Source organism: Zosterops lateralis (assembly GCF_965231275.1).
Source record: "Zosterops lateralis genome assembly, chromosome: Z".
NCBI classification, from domain to species: Eukaryota; Metazoa; Chordata; class Aves; order Passeriformes; family Zosteropidae; genus Zosterops; species Zosterops lateralis.
In genome coordinates this window covers 44,464,532-44,483,894 of record NC_139800.1, presented here as the reverse complement: position 1 = coordinate 44,483,894, position 19,363 = coordinate 44,464,532, and the positions used below count along the sequence as shown (strand labels likewise).

The 19,363-nt window shown below is 44.0% G+C and overlaps 1 protein-coding gene across 3 annotated transcripts in view; it reads right to left on the bottom strand.

The window, feature by feature from the left end:
* The window catches only part of PSD3 (pleckstrin and Sec7 domain containing 3), a 142,198-nt gene that overhangs the window by 83,397 nt on the left and 39,438 nt on the right, over nucleotides 1-19,363 (bottom strand). For all 3 annotated transcript variants that reach the window (XM_083882987.1, XM_083882986.1, XM_083882985.1), the window contains exons 5-9: nucleotides 17,682-17,888; nucleotides 17,503-17,583; nucleotides 13,790-13,902; nucleotides 10,969-11,027; nucleotides 7,276-7,365 (exon numbers count right to left, since the gene is read on the bottom strand). In XM_083882987.1, the coding sequence (XP_083739113.1) occupies nucleotides 7,276-7,365; nucleotides 10,969-11,027; nucleotides 13,790-13,902; nucleotides 17,503-17,583; nucleotides 17,682-17,888 (550 nt within the window). The remainder of the gene's footprint in view (nucleotides 1-7,275; nucleotides 7,366-10,968; nucleotides 11,028-13,789; nucleotides 13,903-17,502; nucleotides 17,584-17,681; nucleotides 17,889-19,363) is intronic.

Below are 19,363 nucleotides of genomic sequence, written 5' to 3'. Positions count from 1 at the left end.
GGTTTAGGTTACATAGAAGAAGGCTGAAAGAGCATCCACAACCAGCAGCTCATGGTCCCAGCCAACTTTTTACATCAATAAGCACCTAGAAGTGAGCAGAATGACAAAAACACAATGACTGGGGGAAGATCAAATGAAACCTGGTATCACTGTATCCTGGCATCCACACTGCATCTTGTGCCAAAAGAAACCACTCCTAAGGTAATTATGTGCCCTGATGAGAATGATAGGAGATCACAGGTTTAATGAAAACAAGCTGTTGGATAATAATAGGGATGCAAAGAAATCATGCACCCTGTTATCCCGATCAGCACTGCAAGTGAAGAGATGCCTTCAGCCATCTTCATGTTCCTTGCAGCAGATCTGAGAACAGCTGTTTCACAGACTAGTTGTTATACTTCCTGGCAAAGTACTATAGTATCCAAGGGGAAAAGTTCCTCTTCTTGAATTCCTCCTTTTAGGAATTATCATCTACTATCAATAGAGTTCACAGAAATTAAGTGAGCCATATGGCAGGCAGACTAACACAGACCACCAAGCTCCTTAAGTTAAAGCTGACAAATGTGGCTATGGAAAACAGCAGCACTTCAAACAAATCCATAAAAACATCAAAACGCTAAAATTCTGCATAGGTGCAACAAAAACCCACAAGAAAGTGATTAAAGAAGTGATGTAAAACAAACTATCTCAGATCAGCTGCAAACAATCTCTGCCACTGTCCCTACAGTGCATATGTTTAGAGTCAACACCACTGAAACAAACCCCTCACACCCTAGAGATCTGCATTTTAAAAAAATTAATTAATTAAAAAATAATTTTAAAAATTTTAAAAATTATTAAATAAACCCCCACACACACACACACCACCCTCCAAAGCTTCTCTCTGACTCAAACAGCAAACACCAATTAACAAAAGAAGAGGAAAAAGAAGGGGAGGACAAGGAAATGGGGGTAGAGGAAGTGGGGGAAGGAAGGAAGGAAGAGGGCAAAAGGAAGGGGCACAATAGGGAGAAGTGGGAGTAGAGGAGGGGGCAAAGGAAACTGAAGCCACTCTAAGATCATCACAGGTTTCAAGTGGGTGTCACCTGTGGCTGCAGGCATTGCACTATGGAAGGGGGAAAAATAGGCATAGCCTTTCACATCCCTTTTCTCCACAATTCCATCTACCTATGGAGTCATGTCCAGATACCTTGCCCAAAAAGCAGGTGAAATCCTTCCTACCTCTTTTGATACCTTCCAGAACCCATTTGTCAACAGGACAGAAAACTGGTGCCTTGTATTTACCCCATATTTGTACAAGGATCTTGTGAATACTTAATCATCCAAGGAAGCATGACCTCAGAAGGAAACTAAATATTTCATTTAACATCACAGGAAAGGAATAAAAAAAATCTGAATTTAAGGAACAGCCTAATACTCCTGTTTGAAAGAAAACAGTATAGCTGGGTCAGAGAGAGAATAGTCCACTACTATTTGAAAAGTGTGGCAACAAACAGAAGGAAGGAATACCAAAGATTTATACAGCAATAATCCTAAAGCTGGTGGTCTCTCATCTTCTTTGTCCTTTTTTTTTTTTTTTTTTTTTTTAATATGGTATAAATTATATTACTACTCCTCCTTCCCTTGAGATGCAGCAGAGAACTTAAATTTCAAGCAAATCAGTGGGTGGAAGATCAAAGAATGTTTTTCAGAGTTTGTTTTCTACCTACATAGAGGTGGGAGTAATATGTCATATGGACCAAAATGTATGCGTGACATTGTATTAGAGAATTCCCAGTCTGCAAAGAGCCCAAAATTCCTCTTTTAAAGTGGCAGAGTGCATCATTCCTGGAGATTATTGGTCTGTATCCTCCACACTTGACAGCTGACATTCATCCTTGAGACCTGCTATGCACTTCAGCTACAGTCGGAGACAAGTGATGGCCTTGGCTATCTGACGGGCTGGAGAAGCCAAACATCAAATAATTCCCTTGTCTGATTAACCTGGACAAGACAATACCGATAACTTGCCTCCACAGATGAAAATTAACCCTCCAAACGCTCATTATGAGGCTAGTATTGAGCCATGTAATTGCAGTCAGTAGCAATGGAAATTCTTAGCTGACTCTGCTTGGGTTTCACTCCTTGCTGACACAAAAGCCTGGTAGGCTAGGTGAGATCTTTTGAATAACAATTGAAAAGTAAAGAAAGGTTGAAGGAGGAAACATAATTCAGAGAAATGCACATTGTCAAAGCAAAACAGGTCCATCCTTAAATCCAGCCTGCTTCCTAGTAGAATAAGCAATCCCTTGCACCACCCCTAGACTATGCAGAGTAATCCTAATTCTTATATCACCTTCAAATTTTTTTATGTTTTAAGCCCTGTTTAAAGTTCTGCTTTCCCTCCTCAGAGACACAGTTGGTATTAGGCTTTCCCTATTATGAGGCTTTCCTCAACTCAGTACCTGCGTTTATTTGACTTGAGAAAAAATACATAGATTATAGATTCTTCTTTTTATGTGCACTGAGGTAAGTTTCTGAAATGCAAAAAGAATAAAAAAGGTATATTTGCATTTCAACGGGGCAGGAAGATGTCAGGAATCTCTATAATTGAAGGAACACAAAGCGATACACACACCATCATAACCTAATCAAATTATCAGTTCTGCTGAGGCATGCTTTAAATGGTTATTGCTCTTGAATAGGGCAGAATACAACACCCAAAAAATCCAAGTTGAAGGAAACAAAGGTTATCATGGCAGGAAGGTTCTCAGCAAGGATGGAGAAGAGTGAAGACTAACTAGCCAGGTGTTACCTATAGTCACTGGACCTGTGGCTCCTCTGAGAGTGAAAGGAAAGGATGCTTTCACAAACAACTGTTTAAGACAAGGATTAATGATTTCATCCTGCATTCCCTGACTTTTATGCTGCCAGATTAGACTGTCTTGTCTCCTAGCAGCTGAAAGAGGCCTTCCATAACAGATCTTCTATTTCATACAGATGAGAAATGGCCCAAAAATACTATTTCCAACAGAAATATTTTTAAGAGAAAAAAGCCTTTATTTTGGGAAAGAAACAAGGAGGCAGAGCTCTGTTTTATTTAGTGGAGCAAAGACACCTAGTCCTCCCCTCCTCTGCCCACTACTGCAGGGTGTTACAGCAGTCAGTGGGGTATTCCTAGGGCCATCCTGGCATGCTGTCACACGCTTTCATCTCCCTGACTTCATCAGGTTTCCCTCGAAGGTGGGAATTTCTTGCCAAAAAGCCACGAAAAGGATGAAGAGAGAGACTCTAATGAGAGCACTTAGGGTGCCCACAGCAGTCCAATTAGTGTAAGTTCCTCTCCACAACGGGGGCTGAGGCTGCGCAGGGAGAACTTAGCCACCTGATGTTCATTCTCTCTGCTAAATACCTGAAATGATTGGAATGGATAAAGTGAGACGTCAGTAATTCTCTTTATATTGAGTGTTTGCTTTGGAGGGCTTTCAAAGGGAATTAGAAAAAGAGGGAGAGAGAGGAGGCAGAAAGACAGTGGCAAAAAAACCCTTAATTAAAGTGCAGGGAACTGACAGCAACATGAGATAAACCCTACTTCACAGCTTCTATAGGAAATTGCATATGCCAGGAATCCTGATCAAGAATTCAGATGATTTTAAGGAGGACTGGTTCTTCAGCAGAGTTCAGCACTAGCAACTCGAAGTCAATTTGGTCACTTCATTACAGTGCTTCTGCAGAAGATAAGGCCTATCCGAAAAACTGCTTCTGAGAAAAAGAAGATCTTTTATGCAGGATTGGCATCTTATCTCCATCAGCAGCCCCGGACAGGATGAGTCTAGCCAAGACCCTGTAGAACATCCCAGCTACCTCAACATGATGGAGGTTCCCAGATGATACAACAGGTCGGTGAAGAGCTACCTCCTGTCAAAAGACATATAGCCAGATATGACTTTCCCACATCCAGTGTTCATGTCATGGGGCAGCACTACTACCAGTCAGCCCATGTCACAGGTTGGCTGATGCCCATGATTCCATGAATGATGTGTCTTGGACACCATAAATGCAGAGGACATTTACTTATGCAGGACAGGTGGTACTTTGCACACAGCCTAACAACAGAGTACCCCGCCCAGAGCACTGCCTAACGAAAGCAGGGATCCATTTCCTCAGTTATGCCTTCTTGCAAGTTCTCTGTGGACCACAGAAGACATTTTCTCTCCTTACATAGGAAAAGGGCTTGTTATTGCCACCTTCCTGGAGTGGAATCCCACATACCTTGTCTCAAGCTGACAAGAGGAAAACATTGTGGCCAGCACCATACCAGCACTTCATTTGTGGGGACCACAATGTCCTCAGGAATTGAAGTGAGAATGTATGGCCAAGATTAGGCTCTTTCCAAGCCCAAGCTTCCAAGTGAAGCCCAGCTTTGAAGAAGGCTATGGTCACACAGTACAATTTCCTAGCACATCATTGTGAAGATGGTATCACTACAGCAGATTAAAGCTGGTGTGAGCATGTGAGAAAGAAACCACTCCTACACTGTAATCATGAGGTTCTTTACACTGCAAAAATGTCAGCCTGATTTTACTTTCTTTCCAAGGAGGGAGATCCTAGCCATGCCTTCCCCTTCTATATATATATATATATGTGATGAGTACACGAATACTACAAGCAGACCCCATGGGGAGAAGTGCACCGTAAATCACAGTTTGGTGTATTTGTCTTTATGGGTCCTAAGTTTAAAAGCAACCTCAGATCCAATTTAAGGAGCGAGGAAAAAGGAAAGGCAGTGAATCTTTGTGCAGACAGGTATACAAAAGCAAAACCTTTTTCAATGTTAAATGAACAGACAGCAAGACACAAGGTGAGCAAGATCACATTAGCATTTCCCATATCTACTTTCAAATCAGAATGAAATATCTGTTCTTAAAGCACAACTAGTGACACATAGAGAATCAGGTCATGAAGGCCTTGTGGTTTGTACCAAAAGTGCTCTCACTGTTGGAAAAAAACTTCATAAAACATAGAGATAGCTCCCCCACAGAGGTGAAAAAAAAGAGTAACTTGATCTAATGTCCCAAGTTTTCTGTGGCTGATCACACAAAAGTTTGTACCTTGTTATGTGTTGATGTCTGGACCTTGATGTGCTATTTTCCTATGCAGACAAAATATTCAGGGCTACACGCTACACTCACGGTGAAAGGATTGACTGAAGGCAATTGATTGATGCCTGTTGGCTGGGTCTCCTGGATAGCCCAAGCATTCGTATTTGCACCCCTGACTCTGGGAACTGGATCCACAATAAATGCTGTGCAGAGCTTCACAAGCCCTGGATGAACACCCAGCTCTCCCTGATCATCCTTCCCCTCCAGCACTGCTTGGCTTTGCTCTGGGGCTCAGAAGAGCTGCAGGGCTTCATACAAGGGTGCAGCAGGGGCACGAGGAGAACACAGGGAGACTGCAGAGGCAGAAAAGCCCACTCACTTCACCACAGGTCTGCATTAGTCACCACTGGGTGCTCAGGACCTCACTCCCACAGGGACACACTGCCACCCTGTGGAAACTGCTCTTCCTCTCTCAGGCAGCTAGGCAAAAATACTGGGAGAAGGCTCACCACCTCACTCATGCTCAGTGGTTACACAGCTAATGCAGCAGCCACGTGCACTTTGGTGAAGCAGGGTGCTATAAATTTAATTTATTGAGACTAATGCAAAAATTAATTTCTGTTAAGTCTTTGTAATTGCACATTTAGTGGCAGCATGGCTGCTGTGAACACAGTAGCACAATTACTCATACTCACTCTACTCCCCTCTACTGATAAAAGTAAAAAACAAGGGTCAGTTCATCAAATCTTCAGACAAGCCAGATGAGAAACCAAAGCTGGGCATCACCTCTGTCCCCAAGACATCAAGGCAGCACACAGAAAAGGGCAGAAAGCCCTAAGCAAAGTGGGACACCAACACCAAGCTTCTTCCGTCTGTCAACATCCAAAAACTCCTGAGCCCTGGTTATTTGCTTTGGGTGAAGAGTCAGACATCTCTAGCATTAGCAGGTGAGAACTAAACACCAAGGTACTGCTCTAGCTGCATAATTCTGTCAGCAGGAAAACAAACAGCAGGTGAGCACCAGTGGAAGTCTCTTGTCAGTACACTCAGGTTATTTAAACGCAATCTGGAGATCTATTTATTCAGTAACGGCTGTAATTAGACTGCAAATTAATCTCAACACATCCCTCTATGGAAAACTGATAAAGGAGATTCCTTGGGGGAAAAAATAATTTAAGTGTGGCTGCTGACAGATATACAGACGCAAAAATTAAAGACATTAAATCTAAAATAAAGCAGAGTTGCATTTATATTCCCAACTGCTTAGTAAGAACTGACACAGAAGGGCCCAACAAAAAGCTCCCTGAAGAAAATGAAGAAATTACCAACACTAGAACACAAACTCTGCTGCTTTCAACTATGCAGGTACATCTGTATTTCACAATGGTCCTGACAACAAAACCCTCAGAAGAGATGGCAACTCATTTGATTTGCCTTAATAAACATTGGGTCACCTCTCAGATGCGGCAGTCTCTTATTTTTATTTCCATTACAAAAAAATAAATAAATTATGAACTCCAGTGTACGCCTACCTGTCTTCATTTAAACAAAGTGCTGTTTCATGCTAGCAATCAGACAAAAAAGAAGCTAAACATTCTCATTATTACCGACAATAAAACAAGGTTTGTCCTGCTCAGCCTTTTCCCCCATTCTTCAGATTTAACTCCTGGCACAAACTTAATGAACAAAAGTTGAAGCAATGCAGCCTGTGCCAGACAGCACATTATAATCTGAAATTACATCTCCAGCTCTAATGTGAATACCCCAAAGCACCTTTGATGAAAAAACACACACGCCTTCCAGATTGTACACAGAGATCAGCCTTAGCCTTTATGTATTTGCATTTAGAGCCAACTGGCTGCTTCTGGCTGCTGTAATCAGGAGACAGCACTCTGGGTTGGCATGACCATGTGAGTTTATAAGGCACACAGCTCTGGGGCGAGACCTGCTGCAGCTCAGTTTCACCCCTCTGTGCTGCAGAGAGTCTCTTTCACTATAAAGTGAAGGCAAGAGGGAAAACAGGAGAATAAGCATTATATATATTATGTATTATGTATTATGTATGTTCAGGGTGGAGAAACGTGCCCATCACTTGTCATGTTTGACAATTAAGATTCAGAAATGCATTCAGGTGTTCTGTTTTGAACCATCTGTCAGTAAAAATGAAACCCATGTTCTGCAGTTAATTCCTTACCTTCAAGAGCCCTCTTGGGAAGTCTTTGCCACCGTTCATTCCCTGGAGGTTAGCAATAAACTCTTGGCAGGTCATCTTTTTCCCAATGTTCTGAAAGGAGTGTCAGAGAAACACAACATCATATTCCTGCTGCTTTCCAAAACGACAGGAATGAGCAACATCAGATTAAATGCATCTTTCTGCTCTCTTTTAAGCCCAAGGCAGGCAGCACTAAAAAAGCATTCACGAGATTACTCATAGATGAGCATCCTTGTGTGCATGTAGCTAGAAAAGAGAAAGTACTTTTACACCCAAAGGCCCACACACCCAGCCCCCAAAAAACCCAGCTTAATACTGGGGGTAATGAAGAGGACAACGGTGAAGATCTCTGGTACTTGCATAGTGCCTTATATCCCTGTGTCTCCAGAAGCTCTACCAGCCTCTGATGGAAAAGTTCTACCTAAATCTGCCATGAGGCAAAAGGAAACACATGACTGAGGCCCTTTCTACACCCTTCTCTTAAAATTTCCAATGCCCCCTTTCACTGGCAACCGCCTGAGCTGGAGTGCAATGCCCAGGCATGGCCATTACCTTTTCTGATTCAGAGGCTGAGGCTGCTTTGACATTTGCTTTGACAAAGCAAAAGGCTTGCCCCCTTTTCTCTCTTCCTGTCTAAGTCTCAGACTGAAAGTTGCCCAAATAAGCCACAAATGCAAAGGAACAGTTTGGCTGTCCCTACATGTCTGTGTAGGAGCCAAACTACATCCAGAGCTTTGAGGCTGCCTTAAACTACTCTTGAATTCCCATCTCCATCACTCCCCAGAGAACGTGTCTATACTTGATGAGAAGTCTGTACCAGGTGCTAGAAGGCCCCTCCTTAGCATGTGGGGAGCCTTTTGTGCGGGCAACAGTTACAACACTGCATTGATGAAAAAGGATACCAAAGAAATCTGAGGAAAGAAAAGCAGTCAGAGATGAGCCATGAAACATGGTATAGACAGAAGAGAAAATAGGGCTCTGTGATGGTCATGGTATCTTTGAGGATAGCACCACTGTCAATTGGAAGATGGATGTGAAGACTTTTAAACTGTCAGAGCATGCTTTGTCTGTAGAAATACAGTAAAAGAGCTCTGTTTGAGCTCTGTCTTTGGCTAGGAGCAGGATCCCAAATTAAAACATGACTGGAGCCCAAAGACGGGCACCAGTTGGTAATACAGGCCATCCAATGTTAAGAGTTACATGACAGCTTAAAGTGCACATCCTCTATTTATCTTCCTCAATGTATGATGAGGAAAATCACCAAATCTTGGCCACCAGCCTCATCTAGCCAATAAGGAAGACCCCATAGCCTGCAGCCAGCACAAACCCACAGAAAGAAAGCAGCAGTAACTCTGGAACCATTCATGGCTTCCCACAACAGGACAGCTCCTGAGAACACAGACAGGATGTAACTGTGGCTCTGTGGTTGCAAAGCTTATAGAATACAGCTCATAACTTCAGTCTTCAGGTGCAGGCTGGAGCTGGTCTAGTAGACTTACAAGTGCTTTCCTTTCTCCCTGAAACTTCAGCCTACTTCTATTTGTTTCCTCCACGCAGGCAGCTTGCATCTTCCCCATGCTGACCAAAGCCAATGGCAATGCGGCATGGTTGTTTTGCTGCAAAACAAAAAGCTAACACCTCATACAGTGCCACAGAGGTTCCAGAAGATGCGCCTGGTGGTCTAGAGATACCTCAAAACTCTCTAACACCAGTGTGGGTGATGACCTCTGTGCAGAGAAGCAAGCATTAATTTCCAAGACACACCTAGCAAAAACTGTTTAGTTACAAATACAAGTGTGGCAAGACAGGGAAAACAAAGGGGATAAGTAAGAGTTTGTCAACAAGAGTTAAAGGCAAGTGTGAACTGAAGGCAGAGCAGCTGCATTACAGCCCTACAAGCAGTTGAGCTGACTGTGAAATAGAAGTGTCTGTGCTTATGATCAGTGTGTCAATAAAAAATAGAGCTCAGTGTATAGACAAGCCCTGTGATGCATTTGCTTCCTGCTCTAGCAGATTCCTGGTAAGGATGGGGCAAAGCATTATCTTTGTTAGGAAACAGACAGTAAGGTATATCTGCAAGGGCTGCATTTCAAGTCAAAAACACCAAACTTACCACCTATGTGGAAAAATGCAAAGCAGTAAGAGGAAGACCAAGATTAGAGGAAATCAGAGGGGTTGGAGGGAACACAATGAGACACTCTTGGACATAATACAAGCAGGAGTCTGGCAAATATTACAGTTGTGTATACATAACAACACAATGTCAACTGTCAGTTGGATAAGCCTCCGAAGTTATACATTCAACAACCGAAGTCAGCAGCAGCAATGGTCGGTCAGAGCCAAACCATTCATTCCAGTACCTACTGAAGACAGCAGGGCCCACTAAAGCATGGCAGAGAGCAGTGGGAATTGCTGTCAGGCTGATCTGTAACCATTATTTGGTCTCCCTCCATAGACTGTGAGGCCAGGCAGGCTGTAAAGCACGAGCCCCAGGCTGCTCACCACTCTGGGGAGTGGGATACCTGTGCAGAAAGACTCAGGTGTGGCTCAAGAGAAGCCATGTGTGCTAAGAGACAAACTGGGCCACATTCCTGTACCCCCAATCACACTCGACTGACACACCCTTCAGTAGGGAAGGGTGAGAGAAAAAGGCTTCTCACAACTCCCTACCCATTCCTGCTTCCACAACCTTCTGACAAAGGCATTCAATTATATGGGAGGTGGGTCTCAGAACTCCCTGTGAACACTCAAGTCTTGGTTTTATCACCAGCACACCCACAGGGCTAAGCAGCCCATTAAGACAGAGCCAGGGTGCCTCCACGTTCTGCTGCCCAATGAAACATTAATGTGTGAAAGTTCCCAAGGGACACCTTCCTGGAAGAGCCCTTGCAAGTGCAGTGGAGGGCTAGAGAAAAGCCCCAGAGCTGCATGGCTGAAGCCACTGTCTTTGCATACTATCTATCATGCCATGCTCCCTGTGTTTTTAAACACTGCATCCTAACTCCAGGGCAGAGGAAGCCTCCCATCTTGCATAGCAGGTGTATTGCACCACGGGTACTGAAATACCCATCCTAAGGCTGCTGGCACCCTGCAGCAGCATGACTAAGAGGACTCAAATCAGAATACTATTTCACCCAGGCAAGCGGTGGGGAGAGGTGTGCAGGGAAGGAACATAGGGCTCCCACTCAGCATGCCCATATTCCCCCCTCCATTCTCTTGGCTCTGAGTACACCCATCATTTGTCTGTGCAAAATTCTGCTTCCACCAGATCTGCCCCCTGCAACTGAATGCCTGCAAGCATCACCTTGCTTTTGTGACCTTCCCAAAACTTCTTCACCTTCCGCTTTATTCTGCCTTCCCATATGTTTGTACATACTGTAAAGGGGAAGCCAATCCCAAGCACAGCTTTGTGGTCAGGGCCTGCTGCAGGAAGGATGGTAAGCACACCAGAAAGACAGGCTTGAGGACAGGGAGTATGCTCAGATATTATGGCAACGCCAGGCACAATGCCAGCTTACATATGACTGATCAAGGCATCCTGGCCTGCCCAGGACAACAGCCTGGGAGTGTAGCCACTGTTTGCTGCGAAGGCCACCAGCATGGAGACTGCCACAAACCACCCCTTCCCAGCATGGTGTATATAGGAGCAGTCCACACAAAGCTATGCACACTCACGTGGCCATGCAGGTCTGTGTTCAGCAGCATCATGGCACACGTGAGACAGTGAACTCCATCTGCAGAAAGAGAAATAACCAGAGTCACATGCAAAACCACATCTGGACCTTTAAGAAGCTGAAACTAGAACTCATAGACTAATTGAGTCTGTTCCCTTTATAAGAATCTGTTTTATCAAGAAATACATGTAATTAAATAAATGAACAATGAGGTCATCACTCAGCTGCCAAACCAGAACAGTCTTTCTTTCATCTATCTCTCAGTAATTGTCAAAACTGTCCTGCAGCACCCATGGATGAAGCAAGCAAGACAGGAAATTATGCTATCTCTCTTAGCTTGCTAATACCAATATTACAGTCTGAATCAAGACCTTCTTAATTTACTTCAGTGCAGAAAGGGAAAAGTAAAATACATTTGCTCATGTGTAAAGAGTGGGTGCAGCAGGGTATCCTGGTTTTCTCCCCCTTTGGCTCAGTCCTCATTCAGAGCTCAATTAGACCTAATTTTGGAGATGCACAGTCAGTTATTTATGCTGCCTTAGCTCTATGTTGGGTAGAGAGTACTCCAGGGGTTTCTAAGCTGGTCCTGTGGCCAAGGCCCTCAGCAATAAGCCAGATTCGCAGAACCACAGAATGGAGTTGGAGGACTGAGAGACTGAAGAAAATGATTACTGGCTCAAAACAACTGAAATGAGTGTGTAGGGGGAGCAGCTCTGCAGAAAATGGGATGGCGCACTGCTCCACACCCCACTCTCTGGAGCCCCTAGTCCAGAACTGCCACCAATCACTGTCACACTGAAAGCAATGCCTCACACCCTGCCCTGGAGCCCCAGTCAAGCCCTGGGGTGGCAAGATGACTGGAAGTCCCCCGGGGTTGCTTGCCAAAGGAAGCCAGACCAGACCCCAAGACATGTGATTGTGTCCCTATTGTCTTTGAATTTTATGGAAGCTGAAACCACACTAGGATCCAGGCCAGTAGCTAAATCTTGTTTTTCACGCTTTCTTTTTGTCTCTTTTCCTTCTTTTCTACTCCTAATTTCCATTTTCTGAAATATAGGTAATTAATGTTGGATGAGTAAAGTTTGCTAAGTCAATGTTCTGTGAAATGCTTTATTTTTATTAAATGTTTGTTTTAAATTCTGCCAAATTCCTGAATTTCTAAGGTTTGCTAGGAAAGTCTGGTTGTGAACCTTTGAGGAATTTTTGTCAAGTTCTTCTTTGTGGTCACCTCAGGAAAAATTAGTAGTACTTTAAGCCCTTTTTGAATCAACTTTCCAAGGAAGGATTCCTACAAGGATCAGGGAGTTCAACTCCCGTCTCTGCACTGGATATCCCTAAGAATCACACCATGTGCTTGAGAGCATTGTCCAAACACTTACTGAGCTCTGTCAGGCTGGTGCTGTGACCACTTCCCTGGGGAATCTATTCCAGTGCCCAAGCACCCTCTAACAGAAGAACCTCTCCCCTAATGTCCAGCATAAACCTCAGTTGACATTTTAAGCCATTCCCTCAGCTCCTGGGCCACCACAGAGAAGAGATGAGTGCCCGCTCCTCCCCCAGGCGTCGTGAGGAAGCTGTACCCTCAGTCTCCTCCAGGCTCTGCAAACTATGTGATCTCACTGCTCCTCATCTGGCTTCCTCTCTAGACTCTTATCCATCTTCATATCCTTTTCCAGGATACTTTCTGATAGCTTTGTATCTTTCTTACATTGTGGTGCCCAAAGTGCACATAGTACTAAAATCCTGGGTTAAGCGTGCAAGATTTAAACGCTTACCCAGGGTTTGAAGTCGCAATTTCCCTCCTGCACCCTGGACCAGAGTAAGGCACCCCCATCATCTGGCAAGTCATTATTTCACTCTGAACATAACACACTTGTTTTACCTGACTGCCTACAGTGTCTTGAAATAAGAAAGGCAATAGGCAGAGGAGAGAGACAGCACAGGAGCAGATCCTGTTCTTACTACCAACTCTTTCTCTCCCCTGCATGACAGCCAGTAAAGCTGAAGAGCTACAAAGTGCCCAAACACCATCTAACTGCAACAGGGGTCACAAAGCAAGGGGTAAGGAGGCACAGTGGTACCTCCAAATGTAGCAGATCTTTCTCACTTACACTTGCAACTAAAGGTATAGTTAAACCCATGACTGCCTTCTTTTTCAACCTCCTCCTTCAGTGTGTGATCAGCGTGTGCTACAATGGCAGGGCCAAAAGGCTCTGCCAGCACGTCTGGCTGAACACAGCAATTATGCCAACAGACAGTTTGTCCTCTTCTGCAGTCCCAGTTTTCCCAGGTTTGATCTATGTGCTTGTTTGTTTCCATCATCTTTTTCCAAACTGACTGAAAACATTGGCAAGGAGGAGCACTCTAACTGATGTTAGCTAGTCGAGATGAAACCATGCCAGGGTCTGAATACAGCACCCAAAATTCACCCCCACAACTGGCAAAAACTGGCATGCCTGATGCCAGTGCATGCAGACATAAGCACTGAATGGAGCGTGGAAAGTGAACATCCTCTCTTCTGGCTGACATGGGACCTATTCTTGTCCACATGAGTGCAGCTGGAGCACAAGTACCCCCACCCCAGTGAGACCAGAAACTACAACTGAGGACAAATCTGAAGGTGCCACAACTGAGGATTTATACTGAGAAGGCCTAAACACCTTTCCTACTGAGGGTTTCAATGCTTACCAGACACAGCCTCTAAAGTGTGGTACAGTGACTACGTAGCTTCATTTTCCAGGCATACACTGTATTTGCTGCTGAAGGTGAGAATGAAGGAAGACAGTAACAAGTAAAGACTTCAGTTTTAGAAAAAACATTACCTTGAGAAGAAATGGCATTTGGGTTGCACTGGTAGTATCTGCTGGAGAAGTGGATTAAAACCCTCTCTCGTTCCTGAGTTTCTCCAACAAGTGAAAAGGCTTTAAAGAAACTCCTAAATCAGGAGTGGAAAAAAAAGTGGAATTAAGGTAATAAATCTCTTTTTGCTTCACACAGTGCAAAAGAGCAAAGCACACATCACAGCAAGAAGTACGTAAGCACACTAGGTTCCAAGGAGCCTTTCTAGGAAATTGGACTATCATTCTGGGTACAGTTAACTCCAATGTTATAGTAAATGAAGGACGATTCGAATTACCACTAGTCTCAGCCACAGAATATACAAAATAATAAGTAATCTCACCATTTGAAAGAGCTGTTCTTACTTTCAATTTTTTTTTCTTTGGACAAGGAATTTGAACGTGTGTTTTTGATGCACAATAAGATATCCAGGATGTTCCTTATTCTATTCTAATTTCCCACCACCCCTGCAATAACTTTTAACACTCTTTTAACTTTACTTCATTAGTACTGCTCTCCAAACCAGAGAAGCTCTTTTAGGTGAAGTCAAGAAAGTGCACAGCACTCACAGCTAACACCAAATGTGTTGTCATTTATCCAGGACCACATCAGTCAGGAAGCAGTGTGACTAGCTGACCTGCAGAAAATATCTGATCAAAAGGGCAGAAGAGCAACATCTCCCACTGAGCTTCAACAGCAGGAGGAGTAACTTGGCCCTCCTGAGGTTCTTGCTCATGAGAGCCCACAGCGTAGGGCTGATGCATATCTGGGCACACTCACCGGATATAGCCAGCAAGCATGTGCAGAGAGGTGGGGAAGACACATCTTTCACTTCTGTTCTCTTACTTGACCATCCCTCCTCTTAACCCCATTGCTGTTCTTCCCACTAGAAAAATGCACCTCACAGCCAAAGATGATCTGCATACATTTATCAGGCTGCTTCTAAGAAAATACTGAAAACACAAAACTTCTGGATCTAAAGTAAGAAGACATACAGAATGACTGTCTAATAGACAAATTTAAACATTCCCTGAGATTGAAACTAACACCAGATCTGAGAGGAACAGAATATACTGCTGGAACATTCACATCTATCTAGTCTCAATGCACAAACCTTAATTTTTTTCTCTCTGATGTAAGGTCAGAGACAGGCTGTATTTGCAACAATCTCACACTCACACAGAGTGTGATCTGTCTAGTAATAACTTAATTTCACACATATTGTATTGCAAATAATCCAATTCACAAGAAGACACAAGTGAATGTTCACAGGGTTTCTCTGTCCTTCCTACTTTGTGCTCCTATCCTGGTTCTGGTCAGGGCAGAGTTAATTTTTAATATAAGAGCTGATGTTGCTTCTGATTCTCTTGAAGGGGCCTCCAGCTCATATTTACAAAAAATGAGCAACATGTACTATTACTAGAATTACAGAGGCCTCAGCCAGATTTCAGAAGAAAGGGACAATCAGATCTATTGGACTGTGTGGATCCAGAGCCCTGGCACATCCAACACACAGGAGTGTAAGGCTTTAGTTTACAACAGCACATGATGTACCCTGATGCCATCAGGATATGTGGGGACAGAATCCATCTCTTTCTGGGGTGCCAAGGGGACCCCAACAGCTGACTGCACTGGAAGGTGGAGAGAGCATGACTGGAAATGAAAAACACCTCACTGTGACTGGCCCAGAGGCCTCTTGCATCCTTAGCTTAGATTACCCCAAAAGAGGGTATTTCAAGGACCCAAAAAGGTGTTGTTGAGATTTTTGGGATAGCTGCTGTGGAGACAGAGGAAATGAGACAGCTGAATGCCTTGCCTGAATACCTCAGAGGACCCCTCTCTTTTGGGACTGCTGAGGGCTGAAGAACAATAGGTACCAATCATTACCACATCACTGCACCATTGACAATATGACACCACCTGGGACTTTGTGACCCCCATCCATGAGATGATCCACGAACTGGAGAGCCAGCGAGTGGTCAGCAAGACTCGTTCACCCTTTAACAGTCCTTCATGGTCAGTGTGTAAGCCCAGGGACCAACAGACTATCATGGCCTGAATGAAGTCACACCACCACTGAATGCCACTATGCCCAGCATGCTGGGACTTCAGTACGAGCTGAGTCCAAAGCAGAAAAGTGGTGCCACCATCAACATTGCTAACATGTTCTTCACCATTCCTCTAGCAGCAGGCTGCAGGCCTCAGTTTTCTACCTGGAGAGGTGTGACATACACCTGGAACCGACTGCCCCAGGGGTGGAAACAGAACCTCACTATTTATCCTGGACTAATCCAGCCTGAACTGGAAAAGGAAGTGAGTAAAAGGGTGAGGTCGAAGAATACTTGCAATATATTGACAACATGATCATGTAGGGCAACACAGCACAGGAGTTTTTGAGAAAGGGGAGAAGACAATCCAAATCCTCCTGAAGGCTGGTTTTGCCACTCAGCAAAGGAAGGTCAAGGGACCTGCCCAGAAATCTCAGTTTTCACGAGTAAATGGCAAGATAGATGTCATCAGTCCTACACAAGCCTGGGTAAATTTTAGAGAAGCTCATAACTATTAATATTAACAGGAGATCTACAGGGAGCAGAGACCTCCTAAATATGTGGCACAAAGCAATTATGTGTTGGATTTCACGTTTTGAAAGACGGGTATATTTAACATCAAGCTTCAGGGGTACTAAAACCTGGAACAAGCAGCAGACCTCCCACTGCCCAGCAGCTCCCACCCCATGCTGAGTGGGTGCTCCAGCTTGGCTCCACTCGCCCTGCCTCAGGACCAGGAGGTTCATGCTTGTGCAGGCATGTTCCATTTCCACTGCCTTCAGCAGGCAGGACTTTGTGGGTGCCTTGGATATGTTATGGTCTCATGCCATCACATCCCCAGAAATGCATTTGCAAAAAGGCTGAGAAGGGCATGTACACCTCCTAGATTTCCATTAGAAAAAAATTCCCACTTAAGGAATCTCAGTCAAATGAGTTAAACTCATTTCAATCCCCTTAAACATCAGAATACCAGCAACTGTGCTAACAGACCACTGTTACAGAAACTTGGTGTTTTGACTTCTGAAAAAAGCACTGAAAATAAACATTGTTGAGGTCTGATTCCAGTGTAAAAAGGACAGAAAATGGAAGAGCTGAGTCTTCAAACATCCATGCCGACAGTTACCAAACTCACTACAGCTTTTTCCACGAAGAAGTTTTTGCTGTTTTGCACATTTCTGGATTCCTCAGGGAGACACAGAGAGGGGAGCCACTGAGCCACATCAAACCCTGGTCCTAGTGCACTGCAGCAAAGCAGGGTAAGCTCCAAAAGGCATCAGGCAGAAAGTCTGTGCAGATCAGCTGTGAGCAACACTGTAATTCCTCACTGACACCTGGCAGACTACAAGTCTCCTATTTTGAGAGTGACTGGACACTTTTCTCCAGCTTCTCTGTATCAAGGACCATCCCTAAGCACATCCCTAAGCAGGTCCACCCAAATATTTCCTTCTCCATGCAGCGGCCACTCCAGTAGCACTAGAGTACGGCAGCACATCAAGCCAAACAGAAGAGGAAAGCTCTGTCCCCAAAATACACCACAGTCCTCCTTTCATCTTCTTACATCCAAAAAGGACAACCATGTTAATCAGGACAACATTGCAAACAGAACTGTTATTTTAATGCCAACAAAAAGTCTACAAACAGAACTGTACCTGAGTGAATAGTCCAGCGTCATGCCTGTGAAGTCAAAAAATTTAAGATATTCTTCAGCCACAAGCTTGCTGAACTCATTGCTAAAGAAAAGTGAAGAAATAAGTAAAGGTTATTCAGAAGCAAACCCCTCCAGAACGATCAATAAGAATGTGGCCAAAGGCCTCATATCAGCACATACTTTTTACCCAAATGTTTTGCCACATCAGAGCGTTTGAATCTGTCCAGATGGTAGAGGCGCTTGGCCAGGCGCCTGGCTGCTTCCAAATTGCTGCTGCTGCCATTGCTGAGATCATGGCCAGGGGCTCCAGCGGCATCTCTCTCCTGAAGTTCATTCCCCCCCATGGCTGCACTAGAGTCTAACAGCACATTCCGTAGTTCAGCATTGCTATGAAATGAAAAGAATAAGGAAAGAAGAAAAATAAGGTTACGTTAGTTTCCTCTTAGAATAGAAGACAATTAACTGTACAGAGGCAACATGATGCCAAGTAACAAAATCCACTTAATTGAAGGAGCAGTGTAGAACAGGTACATTCACTTAGCAGTCAGCAGAAGTTAAGGGTGTTTAACAGACAGCCAAATATAGACCTTCCCTCTGACTGTGCTAAGTGTCCTCTACCTGGGCTCACTTCAGAGAGCTCTTTGCTATTATCAGCCTACAACTGCACCTGAGTGCTTCTTGCATTAGTATTTTTTTAACCCAATTGTTTGCTTGGCATGAAGAGGCCTCTTTAAAAGTAGGAAATTAACCATTTTTCAGGAGAAATGCAATGACTAAGCTAGTATAATCAGTTACTCCAAGCTGAATCAGAACAAGTCCCTTCCTCATTCTCCCCTAGTTGTCCTGGAAACAATACAATTCCTTAAATCTAAAATAGTATCACTAGAACCCTTCAGTGGCTTCTGTGTCACCCACAAGCAGCGGACATCCAACGGGAAGGCACTGCCAGAAAAAGCAGGACTCAGAGCAAGGAACCCAGTTTGGATTATGAGAGACACAAACCACCCATGCCAGCCTGAAGAACTCCTTGCTCCCCTTCTGCTCCCTCATGGGGACAGTTACTTCCTTCACCAGCTACTCAAAGTCAAGACGTTCAGCATGGCAGTCCCAGGCCACCCTATATAAATCATGCACTTACAGATTCCGCCCACCTCTAGTACAACAGGAAAGCTCTGGCTGAGCTGTATGCCTGCTTTGCTTCTTCCATGAAAGAGACAAGAGCCCGACACACCAAAAAGCTGCTTACACACATACACACCCCTACACAAAGGCAGGCTTTCAACTTCAGAAGAGCTTTTCTCTAACACTGGCACAAAATTTTTTGCAAAATCTCAGCTCTGCAAATGTGTGTGTGTGTGCACTTGACAGCATTTCTATGATTATTTCTCTATTTTTATACTACATAGAGATTCTTTCTACTAAAATCCCACTTACACAGGGCTAATGAATGATCAGCAAGGGTCATGCACAGGGCAGATATGAGTGGAATGAGTTAAAGATGACTTTGAACACACAGCACTTTAAACAACATACCACAGCTTCACACACCAATGTAATTTTCAGACTTGACAAGGCATGGTTAAAACAACTGATTGCTGTGCTCCAGTAGCAATTGTCTAGCCATTTACTCCTATGTCTGCTAGTCACTTATTGACCCCTCAAAGATGAGATTTTCATATAAGGTGAGCTTAAAATAAAAATACTTGGTATTCCACATGCCACAAATCATCACCTGGTTCCTACCTCTCTTCTCATCCATGGTTTAAGAGGACATCTACAGAACAGAGATAGCCCGTTCCACCTCTGTTTCTGTCCTTTCAGTGCTGCGACAGCATCAGAAATCACCCATAGCTACCCTGTAG